Genomic DNA, 19,290 nt, shown 5'->3' on the forward strand with positions numbered 1-19,290 from the left:
GCCTCCTGTCCCTTTAACTAGTCTCAACTGATTCTGTAATCATTCATGGGAATCATGTTCTCAGTTTAACACTACACTCAATGGCAGAGGTGATATGTTTTCCCCCCATCCCCATCCACACACTGCCAGGAAAAGACTTCAGGGCTACAGTCCTGCAGCTGCCACATCCAGATCTCTTTGAGCTTAGCTGTGGTGCTTTGTACCCTGGGCCCACCAGGGGGCAGCGCAGTGTCAGGATTCATTAGAATTCTCCTGGCACTTCTGCCCTCACATGAGGAAATACTGCTGGGATCCTCTCACCTACTAATCCTTCATGGATCTTCTGGGAGACTCACAGAACGGCCTTCTCCTTCTAACAGCCCAAATACTATCTGAATTTGCTAGTCTGTTCGAATCATTACTTCTATTTTTAACTTTAGAAATTCTGTTCACCTTTTATACTTAGTTAAATATTCCATAAATTTTACGCTATGGGGCTAATGTGCTGAACATCACATTTTATCACTACATCACAGTAGATGCACTGCATCAGCAGCACAAATAAAACAGTCCCCACAGTATGAAGGCCCACCACATCTACACTACACACTCTACAATTTAGCCTTGTCTAGCAGTGTGCTGTGGTGTTGGCCGTGTCTAGCAGTTGGCTCTGGTCTACCAAGTTCTTTGGAGAACTGTAAAAAACAAATTCTAATAATGTAACTCTGTGTATGTAGGCAGTATAGGGAAAATAATATCTAGATTCTTATATATATTTATTTTGTGGCAGACTAAAATGATTACAAAGTGTTCTAACAACATCATGTTGGTCTTTTATAACCTGGTATCCTAAATTTTATACCAGTTTTTTGTTTTTTTTTAAGCTGTGTTTTTCTTGTAATATTACAATGCTCATCTTGAATTGCAGTCTAGTATTGCACCAGATAACGGTGGTTCTGTAAGTCTGGTGTACTGTGCATTCAATGTGTTATCTTGCTAATTGTCCTTGCATGCTTTTTCTAGCACAATGAAGAGGAGGTAAATTTGATTTTGTTTTTCTCTAAAATACTACATTTTCACTTCTGGAAAGATACATTCCAGATATGTGTCTTCTTACCTTTTATAGCTTTTCTTGCATGCTTGTAGAACTTTGGACAACATAGACCGTGGCATGTTTTTAACTTTTGCATGTTTTTAAGACTTTTTTGAGTATAGTGAAGGATGCAGCACAGTTTTGGGTGATACAAACTGTTGTCTAAGCCTGGAATATACAGTAAACAGGGTGTGTACATTCACACAGTATAAACAAGGCATTATTACATATTATAATTACAGCCATAATAATGCATTAAAAATAGCAGATTTTCCCGTAGATGGAATTGAAGAAGTTCTATATTGGACAGAGCAATAATACACATATTGTGACACTGAACTACAGTGTAAACCAGCGAATCCTAATCTTTTCCAGTTCAAGGCATCCTTATCCTTAGGATTTCCATAATGTTTTCAAGGCACCTCTAAGCCAAAATAATTACCAAGTAGTCCCCAGCCTTGCTTACCACTGGCCCTGGCTGAGGCACCCCTGTGGGATCGCCGAGGCACCCCAGGGATCCTAGGCGCACAGTTTGAGAACCACTGGTGTAAACCTATTTGACTTATTTCTAGGAAATTGTAAAATGATGGAAACATCTAGACATGCCCATAACTTTCAAGTAAAATAAAAAACACAAAGTAAAACCACAAAAAAAATTATAATTGATCACGGTGATTTGTGCTAAACAGATAAAATGTGTACATAGTGGTCGTCCTATGAACAAACACGTCTGTAATCATGACCAGTGTGTAAAACTGCCCACACATGTTGAGATATTTCCCAGCCTTAATGTGAGAAAATTAGTTTATTTGAAGTAGGATTATGGTTTCTTCTCCATAAAAAAGGTTGATATTTTTAAAATCTTTTTTCTTTATGCTGTTGTGTAAAATTGAAAGCATTCTAACCTGTTTTTTGTCTTTATATGTCAATTTTGGCTTCTCAAACGGACCATAGAACTCATTTACCAAAATTGCATTTAGGGGAAACATTTGTACTAAGCTAGAGCAACCAATCATACACTTGCTTTCAGTTTCTAAATAGCACTAAAAGGGTACAGGATAAATTGATTGCTGTGGTTTAGTGCACTGGAATGCAGTGTTCCAACACTGTCAGACAGCGCCCTCTGCTGCTTGACCGCACTGCCAAAGTATCATTGTGAGACAATTGTGCTTCAAAATACAATTACAATTTACGATTTCTCTTTCCTGCCATTGGGGAACACTGGAAAACATTGGGGTATAGTAGGTGGACCAAGAGTACGGCACTTTAAATGTAACTTCTTTGAACATTCACTCCTCCCCTACCATATGGGAATAAGCTCAGTTTTAGATAAAGGAAAGTCTGTGCAACATTATACTTGTGCAAAATGTAATGTCAAATTATCTTTTGGACAGTCTGATCCGAACGTTCTGCGTGCAGCATGTACGTCTTGTGAAAGCATGCACCTGCGGTGGCACTGGCAGTGCTAGAAGAACCACCTTGGGCTAGGTCATTAACAGCCATCAGTAGCTGACCTCACTCGGGTAATGGCTCAGATAAGAGAGTTAGGTGACTCTTCTACTTCTTTAAATGTACCACATTCCACCTTCAAGCCAGACAGCACCCATGAGTGGGGCTGCCTTGCCTGAAACAGATTTGCCAATATCTCTTGCTGAGTCCTCCCAATGTCTGGCGAGTACTTCATCCTTATTGGGAAGTCTACTCGGCGCCCTCCATAAGGCAGCTGCAAAACGCCAGGTTCCGGACTCTATTCAGGTTCCTGTCCCCCTATGTCTGAATCTGACCTTTCTTCTGACGAAGATGGGGAATTGCTTTGGGATTCAGAGGGAGTATACTCCTTAAGTGCTGAAGACACATCTTCCTCCTGTAGTGTAGATAATTTGATCTTGGGTATTAGACATACCTTAGAGTTTGCAGAAACTGAGGTCACTGAATCCTCTTGTTTCTCCCTTTTTAAGAGACAAAAGAAGCAGTTAGTTTGTTTTCCACCTTCTCCTCAACTCGTGGTGTCTGAGGCCTGGAAAACACCTAACATAAAGTTCCAGATACCAGGTAAGTTTAAGTAATTTTACCCTTTACCGCCAGAAGAGTCAGTTAAATGGGAAGGTTATCTGAAGGTAGATCATCCTATTGCTCGCCTCACCAAAACCACTAGTATTCCGGTTCGGGGCAATATCTCTCTGAGATCCCACTGACAAGTAGTTGTTTTTTTTTTTTCCTTCGCTTAGCTTATGTAGCAGCGAGAAGTTTGTTTCATACCAATATGTTCACTATATGGGTCAACATGGCCATTCAGACTTTGGCAGAACAATTAGCTAAGGGCCTTAAAGATAATGTGCCCAGAGCTAATTTATTGGTTTTGGCAGAGCATATTCAGGATGCTTCTGATTTTGTAGGTCAGGCTTCCTCAGACGTGGTTTCTGTTACATCTAGACTTTCCGCACTTTTTATTGCAGCCCTCCGTTCCTTGTGAATGCGCTCTTGGTCAGCGGATGCGGAATCCAAGCGTGACGGGGTGACGCTGTTCGGTTCCCAACTCGAACAGATCATCCAGGTAGCTACCGGCGGAAAAAATACTTTTTTGCCTGTCAGCAATGCAAAACTGAAACATACCCGATATCGGTCCTTTCGTACCCTTGCTATGGGGATCCCTCCAGAGGCCAGCCCTTTTCCGCAAGGAGGAGTTCCCACAGAGGCCGGGGCTCCGGTCCATGTGGTGCTTCCAAACCTGGGGACATATCTGCGTCATGACTGGACATTTCACAGTCAGGTGGTGGGGGCCATCTACTGCTTTTTTTTTTAGGACTAGTGGCGGGCCTAGACTTCGAATCTTTGGATGCAGGGGGCTGTGACTCTGGGCTATGTTATTGACCTGGTCAGGTTCCCTCTAATGAGTTTCTTCCTCTTTGCGCCCACAAGAGACTGGCACTTCAGGAGGCTATTCAGAAGCTGTTGGCTATAGGCATGATTGCTCCGGTCTATATCCTTTTCTAGACTTATTCAATCCACACCGCTACTAATACCCTTAAATCTACTGGTCTTTATTTGTTGATCTAACGGTACTTAGCTGGTGCTAAATTCTACACTGTGTGTAATGTTCCTAAGCTTTCCTTGCTAATTGTCCATAATATATGGAGTAATACATTTATAATATGTGGAAGAGCAAACATCGTGCGTGGCTCGTCGCCAACCAGCATTTCGCTAATAGCTTCTTCTTCTAACCTCTCTAAGTTAAATATATGTGGATAATTATACTGTTCATAAATGGCTATTGGGCATAGCAATATATAAGTGCCTATTCGGATATAAATAATTAAATATCCTATGTTAATGATTTGGGATCCATATTTAAGGTGGATATAAAGGATTTGAAATTATAGGAGCAATATACGAACAGTGAGTATGATACAAATTATATACAGTAGCGGCATGGTATAGCAGTATGGAACTGCTATCTTTAACAGTTGATCACTGTTACAGCTGATCACTATTCCTTTGTTTTAACTATTTTGCTAATACAAATCGTATTAGATGTATAAATACATTTTATTATTTGAAGTAACAAAGAATAAACACAATTTTTTAATGCATATCAATAAAGCTTGAAAGTATATTTTAAGGATAAGCAATCCATTGAGTGCCCCATTATACACATGTTCTATTTTACTCTTTTTTTTTTCTTTTTGTTTGGACAATTGAATTACATGTGTGGGTGTACCTTCCCTTTGAGGTTTATGATGATTAGAATTAATACCCAATACATGGAAACAAGAATAGGGGATTGCATCATTAAAAGGATTGATTGTTTATACAGTGCGGTATAAATTGGTTTGATATTACCAGGTTTGGAAGGCTTACATACTTTAGTGTGAAACTCTGGGTTTTCACAGTTCTCTTTTTAATGTTACCCACCTGCTTTATTTCCTGCAACAGGGGTTGGAGAAGGACTACATCTTTATTCATTGATTAGGCAGCTTTTGGCACTTTCTGTTTTCTTTCAGTGCAAAATGGCAGTTTTACAAGATGTTCAGACTTTTCTGCAGGGTGTTCTGCATGCTCAGTCCCCTTTTCTGCATCGATTTGAATCTTGGGACCTCAACCTGGTGCTCACGGCTCTCACTAAGGACCCCTTTGAGCCTTTGGATCAGGTTGATCTCCATTATGTGACTTGGAAAACTGTGTCTTTTCTAGCCATTTCCTCTGGTTGTGGAGTGTCTGAGTTGGGGGTGTTGTGCTGCTCCCCTCCTTTTCTGGTCTTTGATCCTTATAGGGAGGGACTCCGCACTAAAGTTTCATTCGTGCCGAGGATGGATTTTCGGTTTCATCTCAACCAGGAGATTCTTGTTCTGGCATTTTGTGCTGCGTTCCGGTCTTCTGATTACTTCTTAACTATTATGGAAGTGGTCTGGGTACTTCAGTGCTACGTAGACTGTCTCTGTTCGCAAGACAGAGGACCTTTTCGTCTTGTATGATGCTTCCAAGCAGCGGTGTCCTGCCTTTAAGCAGTCAATTGCTCGCTGGCTTACATCCACTATTCGCTTAGCCTATGTTAGTGTGGCTAGGCTAGTACCAATTGGTTTAAAGGCCCATTTCACCAGGGCTGTTGGTGCTTCATGGGTGGCGCGTCAAGGGGTTTTGGCCGAGTACTTGTGCTGGGCTGTGACATGGTCCACTTTTTCACTAAGTTCTATAAATTGAAAGCGTTTGCATCTTAGAATGCTAGCTTTGGGTGCAAGATGCTGCGCACAATTGTTCCAGAGTATTTCCACTCTTAGAGGCAGCTTTGGTATGTCCCTAATGGCAGAGAAAAGAAAAGAGGATTTTTTTACTCACTGAAAAATCCATTCCTCTGACTCCATTGTAGGACACTGTGCACCTTCCCTTGCCTCTGATTGGTGTTTGTGTACAGGTTGTGTTTTTTCTTGTTACACTTTGATGACCCTCTGTTCTGAGCTTGGCTATACTAAAACTGAGTCTATTCCTAGATGGGAGTGCCATAGTAGAGTAGGAGTGTATGTTCAAGGAAGTTTTGTTTAAAGTGCCTCACTCCTGGTCCTCCTACTATACCCCAATTATTTTCAGTGTCTCCCAATGGACCCAGAAAATGGATTTTATGATGTGTGGAAAAAACAACTATTTTTTGTTTGTATTTGTCTAATGTACAATGTACACCTCAGTAATTCTCCATCTTCCACTCTTGGGGACTCTGCTACTTGGGGTTGTATGAGGGTGCATGGAGTTGGCACTTAGATAGTTAACTAAATTGCTGACTCCTAGCCTCTGCAACCCTATAGACGTCAATTTTGTTTTAGTGCCCAAGGAGTTGGGCTCTGCAGTACTTGCTGTTATGTTAAAGATTTTATTGTTTTATTAGTTTTTCCAGTCGCTTACTAGGATAGGAGAGGACATGTGTTTTAATTTACATGGCTCCTTGTAGTTTGTAACGGAACATGGTTCCGTTTTCTTCATTAAAGAAAAGAAGAAGATGCTAGTAGGCAGTGACAGTCGCTATTTGACTGTCATCGAGGTCTCCCAACGGGTCCAGTGCTGCCTTGGGCAGAGAGTGCCGTCATCAGCCCGAGTAGCAGCCATTTTATAGGAGATACCAATTCCCCCCCTGATGTGGCGTATGTAAGTCGTTAGGGAGGAACAAAAAGCTCAGGAGCCATGCAGGTGGCAGAACAAATTTTGGCTTGTGCAGAAACCTTGGTCCCAAAGATGTCTGCAGTTTTCATTCCTGGAATAGAAGTGGATTATCTCAGCAGGCATGCAATCCTTCCAGGAGAATGGTCCCTGCGCCCTCAGGTTTTTCAACAACTGGTCCAGAGAGGGGGTCTAGCGGATCTGGATCTGATGGCCTCCAGACACAACCATCAAGTGTCTAGATTTTGCGCATGAACCAGAGATCCTCTGTCAGTTGCGGTGGATATGATATTCATGCGGTTAGATTTTCAGTTGTGATATCTTTCACCAATTCCGATGATCCCGCGGGTTTTACGGCGTGTAAAGATGGGAGGTCTACCGGTCATTATGGTACACCAAATTGGCCCAGGTGGGTTTGGTTCGCCAACATTTTGCTGCTTCCGGAAGGACCTGGTTGGGCCCTTTCCCTCAGACCTGATCTTCAGTCAAGAACCCTTCCATCATCCGGAATTACCTTGGTTGTCATTAATGGCTGAAGCCGGACTCTGGAGATCAAGGGGTTTCTCCTCTAGGGTAGTGGAAACTCTTATGAGGGCTCAGAAATCGGTGTCAGCTAAGATCTGTCACAGGGTGTGGAAGATTTATATACATTGGTGCGAGAGAGTCGTAACCCTGCATCTTTCAGTCTAGCCTGGTTTCTGGCCTTTCTTCAAGATGGATTGGAGGTGGGTCTTAGACTGAGTTTCCTGAAGGTTCAGGTCTCAGCACTTTCTATCTTTTTACAGTGGCGATTGGCTCCCCTCCCTCTGACATTTGTACTTTTCTTCAAGGAGTACTACATGTTCAGCCTCTTTACATTCCTTCTTTTGCTCCATGGGACTTAAACTTTGTCCGTGATGTCCTTCAGTGGCCTCCATTCAAACTAGTGGAGTCGGCTGATCTGCCTTTCTTGACCCTGGAAATTGGTGTTTTTGTTGGCCATTTGCTTCTACATGACGCGTGTCGAAACTAGGAGCTTTGTCTTGTAGGGTTCCTTATCTGGTGTTCCATGAGGATAGGGCGGTTCACAGAACCGTGCTTATCTTTTTGTCGAAGGTGATTTCAGGTTTTCATATAAATCAGGAGATAGTGGTTTCAGCCTTTTGTGAAGGGATTTCTCCATCTGGGCTGCCTTCTGTCCGTCTGGACATTGTCCGGGCTTAAAGGTTTTATGTGGACAGGAGTTCTGCTTGTCAGAGAAGCGACTCTTTTTTTGTACTTTTATGATTCTTATAAGAGAGGCTGGCCAGCCACCAAGCAAACCATTGCTTGTTGGATTCGGTCTATGATTAAGCATTACTATGTGAGTATGAATCATGCTGTGCCTCAGCTTCTCACAACACACTCTACTCGGGTGGTGGGGGCCTCCTGGGCTGATCAACACGGGGCTTCTGCAGATCAACTGTATAGGGCAACGGCCTGCTACTCTGTCCAAACCTTTACTCGTTTTTATCAGTTCAACATTTTTGCGTCTTCAGACGCCAGTTTTGGCCTCAGTGTTTTGTGGGCTGGTAGACCCAGAGCATTACCTCCCTTAGGGGCTACTTTAGAAGGTCCCCATGGTATCAGTGTCCCCCAGCGTGGATGATGGAGAAAAGAGGATTTTTGTACTTGCCTTAAATCTTTCTCCGAGTCCATCAGGGAGACACGGCGTTCCCTGCTTTTCTACGGTTTTGTTTGTATCCTTTCCTTGGGACTTTAGTATTTCTGAGGTCTATGGGGTTGCAGATGGGAGGAGTCAACAACAAGTTTAGTTGTTAACTATTTAAGTGCCAACTCCATGCCCCCTCATACAACCCCATGGTAGCAGTGTCCCCCAGAGTGGATGATAGAGTAAGAGATTTAACATAAGTACGAAAATCCTCTTTTCAGATTGCAGAGCTTTATTTCGTTTTGACAAATGTATTACTAACATGTAGGGTAAATTATACAATAGAAGTATCATTGTTTTTTGTCTCTGTCCAATAATCTCACTTTCGCTTTATAACACCCACTTCTCAATCTTTTCCCTATGTGTTAATTGTAGTAAAAGAAGAGAGAGGTGTCTGGTTATTGTCAGACCGATTATTGAGTGTGTTGTGTAGAATTATAGTGTGTATAGAAGGACATCATAAAACTACGTCTAGCATTTACATTCTCTTTCAAATTTAAGTTTGACATTAGAGTGCCTTTAACACTGACGTAAGAACTTTGTGAAGAATAATAGTGGATTATGCAACATAAGGCATTGGCATTCTAGAATTATGTGAACTTAGCCGAGTTAATAACCGCTATGGATGCTAGTAAAACTCTTCTAAATGGAATGTTATATATTTATATTCCTGAGAGTAAATTACAAAGGGAATTTAATAACACGGGGCATTGGAAGTTAGCATTTTATTTCATTAGAATGTTTTACTCATTGCTAGTATATTAAATAGATGGTGATCCTTGTAATCTCTAGCGGTTTCAGGTGCCGTCTGTAGAAAGCATTCACCAAAAAGGGCTGGACGTGTCTGTAGACAGCAGTGGTAACAGTAACTACAGGTTGTAAAGTGATTAAAAAATGTGTTATGTATATGTTCCTAACATTTGTAGAATGGGAGAATAGTTGTTTAATTGCTGGAAATATTTGTACACATGTATATTTGAAAACATTGATACAACCATTTGTAATGAAGAATGAAGACATATAAATCAATATTCATGTTTTTTTTTTTCTCTTGAAAGCCTGACAGATTAAGGCAATTTGGAGCTATAACTCGCCAGCAGGAAATGATTGATCGAAATGTAGCCTATCGACCCGGTGTAGTCCTTGACCCACAAAAGTCAAGCAGGAGGGTGGAATACAAGCCAGTATCTGATGAGAGGGCTCCACCTGAAAGACCAAGAGTAGCTTTCCACACCCCTCTACCTGAGCCAGCTTTCCCCGGCAATGGTTATAATCCAGCACATGAAGATTACCACCGGGGATTATCCAACACTCTTGGGGATATAGTCGCCCCCAGGTAGTTATGAGATCAGGCAGCATATACGCTTTGTGTTCGTTATGTTTTTCTTGTTATCATATACATATTTTTGTATGCATATCTGACTCCTATATTATGTATAGAAAATAACTTTGTAGCCAAAAAAGCTGATTTGTATTTTGTATATAATTTTGTCTTTTTATAAAGGATGAAAAAATAAATAAAAAAACCAAAATCCGACATTATTTATTAATTGTCACAATTTTTACCTACAAACAGATTATTTTCAGATGCATTAATGGATCTTAAGGCCATTGTCACACATGTATGTTGGAAGTAGTAATTTATGAGTCAGTCTAAAGCAGTGATGGTTTCAGTGATCTTTTATGGGTCACAGATGTCTGCATAGTATAATTATAGCACTGACAGTAGGACAGTGGTGAGAAGACTTCTTATGTGAGCTGCAGTAGGTGCATTGATAAAACTGAGGATATATAACCAATAGTGGGCAATTATGAGGAAGGGTTACAGCTTGTAGACTGGATTGTGGCAATGGCAAGTCACCTATAACAAAATCTCGCAATAAGACTAGGTACATACTGGAGAATTTTCCGACCAACGTGTTATCTACAACGATTGTACCTACGACTGAAGGTCCGATGAGTTGGGCGGTTCATGTGTACACGCAAGACACGATTTACCTTCAGATCTGTTGTCTTCATATGTTTCTCTAGTCTAATAGAGAATGACTGCACAATAGTCATTCATTCCTTGCATTCCTTGTTATAGTTAGCCACTTGTCTCTGCGAATTTTGTTAGCTTCTGTGACTCTGTAGCAAAATATTCAGTCTAGGAACAAGCAAATAAATTACTCCATCTACAGAACTCTACATTTGTTCACTGGGACATGCTAATTGCTGGCATCAGCTGAAAAGATCATGACTCTGAACTCTATGGAGATTGTGAGTGCATACACACTGCATGATCGCAAAGTGATTGGAACAAAATTATTAAACCGTACGCCCAACCAAATGAAAGGACAATCGACACTTTGGAACGACTGTTGTTCATCGTGTAAGTATACACACTAACGCGGTATGTGGCCGAGTGGTTGTTTATCCGGGTGATTGGCCCGATAATCATCTGAGAAGCCTCCAGTGTGTACCTAGCCTAATGAATGGATATAGACACTTGATCCAGGACCACACCCCTAATCTGGAAGCCTAGAGCAGCTTAATTTAAATGATAATGTAAGTAGTGTGAGCTTTTGGTCTTAGTATAATATCAATTAAGGCTGCTGTTACTTATTATTATTACAAGCTGCATTTAAATGCCTAACAGTTTATACAATATCACAACAAAGGGGGATTGGAGGATTGATGATCTTTTACTCTAATGGTTATCGGGGTATTAAGGTAGCGTTATTTGCCTTAATAGCTTTTAAAGCTTAATTTTTTTTTAATTTTTTTTTTGTAGGCTCGCTGCTGTACCTCCACCGCAACCGCCAGTCTTGACAGACAATTACCGGACGCCTTATGATGATGCTTATTATTACTATGGTGCTCGAAACCCACTGGATCCAAACCTTGCCTACTGTAAGCAGCAGTTCCCTTGTAGAAAGAGTAAATGATCATTAAATTAACATGTCAATCTGATATCCCAACACCTCAATCCAGACATCAGAGATCATTATCAGCTATTGTTCTTTCCGGCATAGTGATGGTAGATGGCTTTACCTAGTGTAAAACTGTCATGGCATTTCACTCAAGTGGTGTATTGTATCCAGTTATGGAGAGGTGTAGAAGAGTATACATATAAAGGTATACACACTTCTACAAATGCACATTTTTTATTTTCCACTGCCGGGAACATACCTTTATATTGTTATAACATTTTGTATATGTTATGTATTACCAGATATGCTTCCTGAAAGTCAATTTAAAATGTTGGTATATTTTACATTTTTAAATGTGACTGTTTTCTCTGTCATCCTTTTGGGGACACCGGGGACATAGGGGTATAGAGTAGGGAGGGACAGGGCGAACTGGCACTTTAACTTCTGTTAAACTAAGCCCTAGCTCCTCCCCCTCTATACACCACTTCCTCTCTGAGCTTCAGTCTAGTTTAAGTGCTCGGCGAACAGGCTGTGTCTGGGCTACTTAGCAGCCGATTTCTGTTTTTTTTTAAAACTTTATTTTACTTTTTAAGAATCGGAGACTTGTGTCTCCTAGACTTGACAGTCAGCTTCTATGTTTGGAGAGTGGTCAGTAACACTGCCTCCTCATTTTTCTCTGCCTGTTGTTTTATTAGAAGAAACTAATTACAACAGTGTGCAGAGCAGCTGGAAAAGTGAAAGTACAGTGCACAGCAGGGACGGCTGTGCGCTGTCTGGAGGGGGGGATCGAAGGTGCCTTGGAGGGTTCCTCCTTTGCCAGCCTCCCTCTCCCAATGTTGAAAAACCTTCCTAGGAGCTGGGCACAGTCGCCGCAGGCTGTGTCCGTCCTCCTGTGCTCACAGCAACTAAGCTGCACACACTGCGTGAGGAGGGATGGCAGCATGTACGTGAAACCCTCTCCCAACACAGTGCTGAGAGAGGAAGGTAGAAAGTTGCAGTTTGTCCCTGAGCAGGCTGCTTCTTACTAGCAGTCATTTAAAATAAATCAATAAATAAAGTTCTATTTTTAGCTAAGAAGACTGGGTCAGGCTAGGGTCACTAACATAGTGAGCCCTGCTAGGCACTGAAAGTGCTGGGCCCTGGGGGAGTGGTGTTTTCCTGTTTTGCACTCCTCCGTGGTGGTCTCTCACTCCTTAGTGTGCAGACACCAGAATAGACAGCCATTTTATAGCTTCAACTTCTTCCCTTTTTTGTCCTGAGTCCTCTAAGTTAAAGTGTTGGTGGTTGTTAACTTAAAAAGTTTGTCTTTTTTTCTGTGGGGCTTTATTGGCTGTATTGCAGGCTCACTTTCTCTTCAGTTTTGTGGGCTGCTTGCTATTTATATTGTGTTTTGTTACACTGTTTATTGCACTGTTTTATTTGTGTTTTGTCCCATCTGTTAACATGTCAGAAGGGGAAAAACCATGTGTGGTAAAGCTGGTGTCACATCAATGTTGAGATTCACCTGGGCTGTCTGTCACGTAAAGCTACCATCAGGTCAGTCAGGCGCGGAGGCACTGTGCGCAGCCTGCCGGCTTTCAAAGAGCATACCGTGTAATACAGCAGCTGCTGCTTTACATACGGCAACACATGCCTGGGTTCGGTCTCTCTCTAATACAGTTCTAAGGTCCAAAGGGATTATAATCATCCCTTACCTAGACTATCTTCTTTTAAAAGCAGATTATCCAGAGGTGTTTGTCACTTTTCCAAGTTGTAATCCGCACCCTAGAGTCTCAGGGTTGGGTTCTCAACTTCAAGAAGTCCAAGTTGATCCCATCCAAAGGATGAATTTTTTTGGGTCTTTTATTCGACACCCGACTACGACGGGTGTTCTTACCCCAGGACAAGATTCTAGCCTTGCAGAAGTTGGTGAAATCTCTGTCGGCGGCAGGGAGGCCTTCGATACATTTCTCCATGAAAGTTCTGGGGAAGATGGTATCGACTTTCGAGGCGATCCAGTTTGCTCAGTTTTATACACGGCAGTTCCAGTTGTAACTTTTGTTGCAATGGAACAATTCACTAAGTTTTACAAGTTTAATGTGTTTGCATCCAGAAATGCAAGTTTTGGAAGAAAGGTGCTTTGTGCTGTTTCTTCTGAGCATTCCCTCCCATGGGGCAGCTTTGGGATGTCGCCAATGTCCCCGGTGTCCCCCAAAGGATGACAGAGAAAATTGGATTTTTATACTTGCGTAAAATCCGTTTGTCTTAGTCCATTGGGGGACACCGGGCGCCCACCCTTAAAGCTCTGGTTTTTTCGACTGTTTGACATGTTGTCTTGTCTTGTTGTTAAGAGAATGTTGTGGTTTGTTTTATTTTCTTTTCCTGTTTTCTCTCTATCTCCGCTTTCTGTGGGCTTGGTTAAACATAGACTGAAGCTCAGACAGGAAGTGGGATATAGAGGAGGAGGAGCTAGGGCTTAGTTTAACAGAAGTTAAAGTGCCAGTATGCCCTGTCCCTACTCTATACCCCAATGTTCCCGGTGTCCCCCAATGGACTAAGAGAAACAGATTTTACGTAAGAATAAAAATCCAATTATCTCTGTTCTAAGATGTTTATAACATGATTTTTCTGAGTAATAATGTGATGATCACAATCTGATTATTATTATCGTTTTTAATGATCATGCCAACGTATTCTGCAGCACTGAGCAATTTAATCATATCATGATGAACAATACAGGGACAAAGGTAAAACAGGAAGTTTACAATCTAACGGAGATAATGGAAATGAGACATAAGGAAGAACTGATTCTTTTGTATATTTGGCATGTAAATCACAAAGATGGACTTTGTCAAGTAACACATGCTGTGTGAACCAGTACAAATGGCAGGGAGGTTGTAGTGTGACTTTTGTAGATAAAGAATGAATGCATTGTATAGGACAGTTGTAGGTGATATAGGATGGGATTACTTACTAAAATAAAGGTGTCCACAAGGCAGTATCTCAGCCAATGTCAGCTAATTGGTTTATATTGCGCTATGTGCGCGAATATCTCACAACTGCAGTAACATGCTGCAATGGAGCCAACAATAAGCCTGTTGCTCGACCCATTTGGAGTGGTAGGATTGGTCTCTATGTGGCCAGGTTAAGAGAAACAATACCTGCCTATTTAGGAAACTTAATAAGCGTTCCATAAAAGATGTGTTGTCAGGGCATGCTTTGAAGGTTAGTGGTCTTTATGTTTTAGTTTTTCATTTAATCTGTTCTGACCCATTCTTCATACAGATGCCTCGGGCATGCCTGCTGTGCAGACTGCTCCAGGAGTAAGCATGCCTATTATGAATATCAACCAGACTCATCCAGAAAATTACACTGTGTAAGTAACCATTATTATTATTACTCTTTATTTATATAATACTAACATCTAAAGGGTCCCTGTATTCTTTCACATCATTCTTTGCCTGGATAAAATACAATGTAATTTCCCTGCCGCAGGAACACACAGTGGCCACATTATGTAGAAGCCATTTACCTTATCAGTATGTGTTTGGACCAAAGGAGGAAATTACAGCACTCAAATGCAACCCAGACAAAAATGGGGAGAACATACAGCGTCCATGCAGATATCACCATGGTTGGGTTTGAACTCAAGTCCCCGGTGCTATAAATCAACAATGCTCACCACTGTGCCGCCATAAGCTAGTTGTTTCTTTCCTCCATGTGTGTTGCGGCATTAGCACTATAGCCAAGTCGTAATAAATGGCTGCATATAGTGAATATCACTTGCCATAAGAAGTGTGAGCTATAAATGGCAAATACTATATATAATAAAACACAGTATGTAAATATAATGTATAAATGCCTCATGCAGTTGATATATGGAATAACACACCCTATACTTCTATGATGCTACAGGCTAAGTGATTTATACAGGTCACAAAAGTCTTATTATGCGACTGTGACAGGATGGACCACCTATGCCACCCTGTCTGTTATTTCTGGGAACCGACTGGGCTTACTTTGCTACTGTTCCCTTTCGCTATCCCAAATGCGCCCTCTCACCACAGTAGGTGGGGCTTACAATTGCTGCCACCTTTATACTCCTTTATCAGCATCCAGAACCGGGTTTCTTCTAGATAACTGACGCTACAAGTGTACCCCTTTACTGGTGTACCTGGGCTGGTACTTCTGACCTCTTCCTATGTATCAGGGTTGCTGTGGATGGATCCCCCCTGGCCTATCACACTGGCCAGAGCTTCTGGGTAGCAGGCAGCGCGGTGATACTGGATCCTCTGTCCACACCTCAGAAACAGCTTTTTATACAAATTTGAACACAGCCTCTAAGGGTAAGCCAGCCCACTGAGGTCTGAGCTATTTTTAGAATCAGGATGCAATTTGTTTACCCAAACATGGATTTACATGCAATGGAAAGCTAACAAAATTTACACTTCTCTGTGATATCCTAAAACTTGCTGTGATTTCCTGCATCTTATTTTGGACATAGGAATCTAACAGCAGTCAAATTTAACCTTCCTGTGCCTTCTCACACATCAAAAGTTTTAACTAGCATGAGATTAACATGGGTCCTTTCTTCAGACAGTTGCAGATTACAAAACCCCAAACAAGTCATTTCCCCACATCACAATACACAAAAGTCTTCCTCTACAAAGGCTTATTGTATCGGATATATACCTCAGAAATCATGCATTTCCTCTAGCAAATATAAAACAAACAAATTTCGTCCCCTTGTCTCAGAAATAGATATCTCTTTTACCAACATACCCACAATATAAAAAATAAGTACATTTGCAATTATATAAATAAGCGCCCTGCACTATTTCCTTTAAATAAATTTATACCATAAGTTATTTATAAGTGATCCAGTGACAGTGACCACATGCTTTCTATAGTCAGAGCTACTCATTGACTTCTAATTTCACAGTTTGCTTTAAAACTACAACTTATACGGTATAAAACATCTTCTATTTTAATAATAATTGTATTTAAAGGGGTTTACCTGTAACCCCTGTTCTAAATCCCTCCCTTCTCTTTAACAGTGTTTTGTTGGACAAAGTACTCTTATTGGAAGTGGAGAGGTTTAATATAGGGGTTATTGCAAAGTGGAAAATATCTGCAATTATGTTTTGTATACTTATTTTTTTGTTTATTTGTGTGTTTTCTATTTTTAATGAATGAAAAGCCGAGAGCCTGTCACACAGCTGTGTGTCAGGAAGCTGGTACATATGGGAAGGACTGGGGCAGGGGTGAAGCTGTGCATGCTGTGATCAGTAATAAATGGAGGTACATTTTATGGCTGGAGACAGAGCTACTGTACGGTTTTTCCAAACACAATGCATGAACAAATGTTATGTATAGTATCTTTTGTACTCTGGAATAACATGGTAGACGTTGTGAAATATACTATCTTTGATGACTAGTGATGTAAGAGGTTGACAAAGATGTATTTCACACCTGTTTATACAGGTGCTCACCACCATTCATGTATTTCATGGTATACGGTCGATGGCTACACATTAATTTGGTCAACATTCAGAGAGCCAATAACATTAGGTCAACAATTCACATTGTCGACAGTATCATTAGGTCGGCAATTCAAATGTCGACAGTATTATATGGTTAAGGATATTATTGTCGACCTAACAATACTGTCTACCTTTGAATTGTCCGCCTAATAGTACTGTCTACCTTTGAATTGCCCGCCTAATAGTACTGTTGATGTAATTATTGTCGACTTTCTAACCCTATCTATATTATGGTGTCGCCCATATAAATGTCGATCCTGTAACTGTCGAACATAAGTATCACACCCTTTTCTGTAACCAACTTGAATGGAAAACTGCATGCATTTGATAATGAACGGTACATGTAGTCTTGATCTTGTTTCCGTAGGAGGTCAGTATTGACCCTCTCAACAATAATATACTTATATGAGATAACAATACAGACAAAAGAGACAGATAGCCATGTGTCATAGACCACCCCCAGTGGATACATATATACTGACCAGTTTACCCAAATGTACTTTCCCACAGTGACAATAGACAGAAAACCAGTGGTGGAAAAGGAGCCAGTTTAGGAGTATTTCCAGATGAAAAACCTCGTCAGACCCGAGAGAATATTCTTTCGTACCAGGATGATTTGCAACAACAGGTACAGTTTCTACTATGCCAGTAGTTGTCTAAGATGTTCTACCAAAGTCATAATAAAAAGACAACATGTTATTTGTCTGCAGATAAGGGAAACAAATGAAAGGCGCAGAAGGGAGAAAGAAGAACAAGAACGATTGGAAGCTAAACTGGAAGCCGAGATAAAAAATTACAACCCCTGGGGTAAAGGAGGGGGAGGAGCTCCACTCAAGGATTCAAAGGGAAATCTAATCAGTAAGTGTTCCACACTGGTAAGTGGCCATGCTGGAGGTCTAGCTTGTGTTTAGTTGACATGAAAATAATTTATACATATTACATCTTAAGAGGTTGTTGTATTATTATTATTTCTTTGAAATTGAGATTTTATCCCTATGTTAGTTTAGAGGGTATCCTTTACATGTACTAAAAGTAATGTAATAAAAAAAAGACAGAATTCTCCTGTCTACTTGGGCAGCTCCAGTGTGTGCAGACTTCTGCTGCAGGCAGTTGGGCACATTTTGGTAACGTCTTTAAAGAGCACTTTTGGCAGTGGTGATTGTGTGGGCTAAGCCAATGTTCATAGGAACGTGGCCCATTAATTCACTAGGAACTACTAATATTTACAGCGCACTGATTTCTGATGAATTCATAGGCTGCATTCTCATGAACATTGGTTGAGCGCAAAAAGTGTCCTCCTTTTTATGCAGACTGCAGATGTCATACTCAGAAGTGATCTATTAGAAAGAGTTTTTTTAATTGAAAAACAGATTAAAATGAACAACGTTGTAACATGTCATTAATGAGAAGCGAGTAAAAAATCCTTCATTGTTTAATTGCAGCTGACCTCAAGCGAATGCATAAGCTAAATGAGGATGTCTATCAGAACCCAGAAGAAAAGCGGACAGTTTTGGCGATGGACACTAGTCTAGCTGATAATTCAACACACACTGGCAAAATACAAGGTAAATCAATACATATTTAAATACAGATGCCAAATGGATGCAGCAACAACATGACTTGTGATCATAATTTGTATGAACATGAATAAGATTCATCACCAAGTAATAGATCATCATATTAGTTATTAGTAAGAATGGTTTTATACATAACTGTCCAGGTCCATATTCCTCATGGTGACATTACATCTTCTACCCAGAAACGAGTGGCTCATGACGGTGTAATTACTTTTAACAATTGAAATCTCAAGTAAGATTGTGAAACAAAGGAGTGATTGGTACAAATGCAGCAAAGTATCATACTGCAAATGTTTTGGAGTTTTGAGCTGCTCAACTTTTTATTTCTTGCCAGGGTTTGCATTTGCAAATAACTCCCAGCTTGCAAGAGCCAGTGTGGTTTCTCCAACTGAACAACAGGCGCATCAGAAAGATTCCTACAAGAACTTCTTGCGCCAACAGGTACCTAGTGTAACTGCGCTAGTGATAGAAATAACTTACAGGCTGCCATTCATCTGCACATCTGCTGAAGAAATGAGGACTCTTATTATATTTCTAGTGCATAGGGGATGTCTGTGCGTGTGATGTAGCAGCTTTATAACCATTGAATGAATGTCATAAATCTTGCAGTATTGATTTTGTCAAATACCAAACAAAATGTTCCTAACCTGAAAGGGAGACTTATTATAATAGTAGGTGAATTCTTCACACATTCCAAATAGTTAATTACTGTAAATTGTTCATTATCACATAGTTTATTTTGCTAATTGAGTCAATAAATCTAATTAGCACAACCATTGATATTAGCTTCTTCATATAGTCATACTGTATATTGGGGATTAAGCCCTGCCCAGTGGATTTTTCTCTATAATTTTCCCTACTCTCACTGAATTAA

The 19,290-nt window shown here is 40.7% G+C and overlaps 1 protein-coding gene across 4 annotated transcripts in view; it reads left to right on the top strand.

Annotated features, from left to right (window-relative positions):
* The window catches only part of CSPP1 (centrosome and spindle pole associated protein 1), a 98,526-nt gene that overhangs the window by 46,422 nt on the left and 32,814 nt on the right, over positions 1 to 19,290 (top strand). For all 4 annotated transcript variants that reach the window (XM_075213608.1, XM_075213609.1, XM_075213611.1 and 1 more), the window contains 7 exons: positions 9,464 to 9,741; positions 11,179 to 11,297; positions 14,582 to 14,672; positions 17,350 to 17,467; positions 17,550 to 17,697; positions 18,282 to 18,404; positions 18,751 to 18,857. In XM_075213608.1, the coding sequence (XP_075069709.1) occupies positions 9,464 to 9,741; positions 11,179 to 11,297; positions 14,582 to 14,672; positions 17,350 to 17,467; positions 17,550 to 17,697; positions 18,282 to 18,404; positions 18,751 to 18,857 (984 nt within the window). The remainder of the gene's footprint in view (positions 1 to 9,463; positions 9,742 to 11,178; positions 11,298 to 14,581; positions 14,673 to 17,349; positions 17,468 to 17,549; positions 17,698 to 18,281; positions 18,405 to 18,750; positions 18,858 to 19,290) is intronic.

Source organism: Mixophyes fleayi, chromosome 5, assembly GCF_038048845.1.
Source record: "Mixophyes fleayi isolate aMixFle1 chromosome 5, aMixFle1.hap1, whole genome shotgun sequence".
In the NCBI taxonomy this organism is placed as follows: domain Eukaryota; kingdom Metazoa; phylum Chordata; class Amphibia; order Anura; family Limnodynastidae; genus Mixophyes; species Mixophyes fleayi.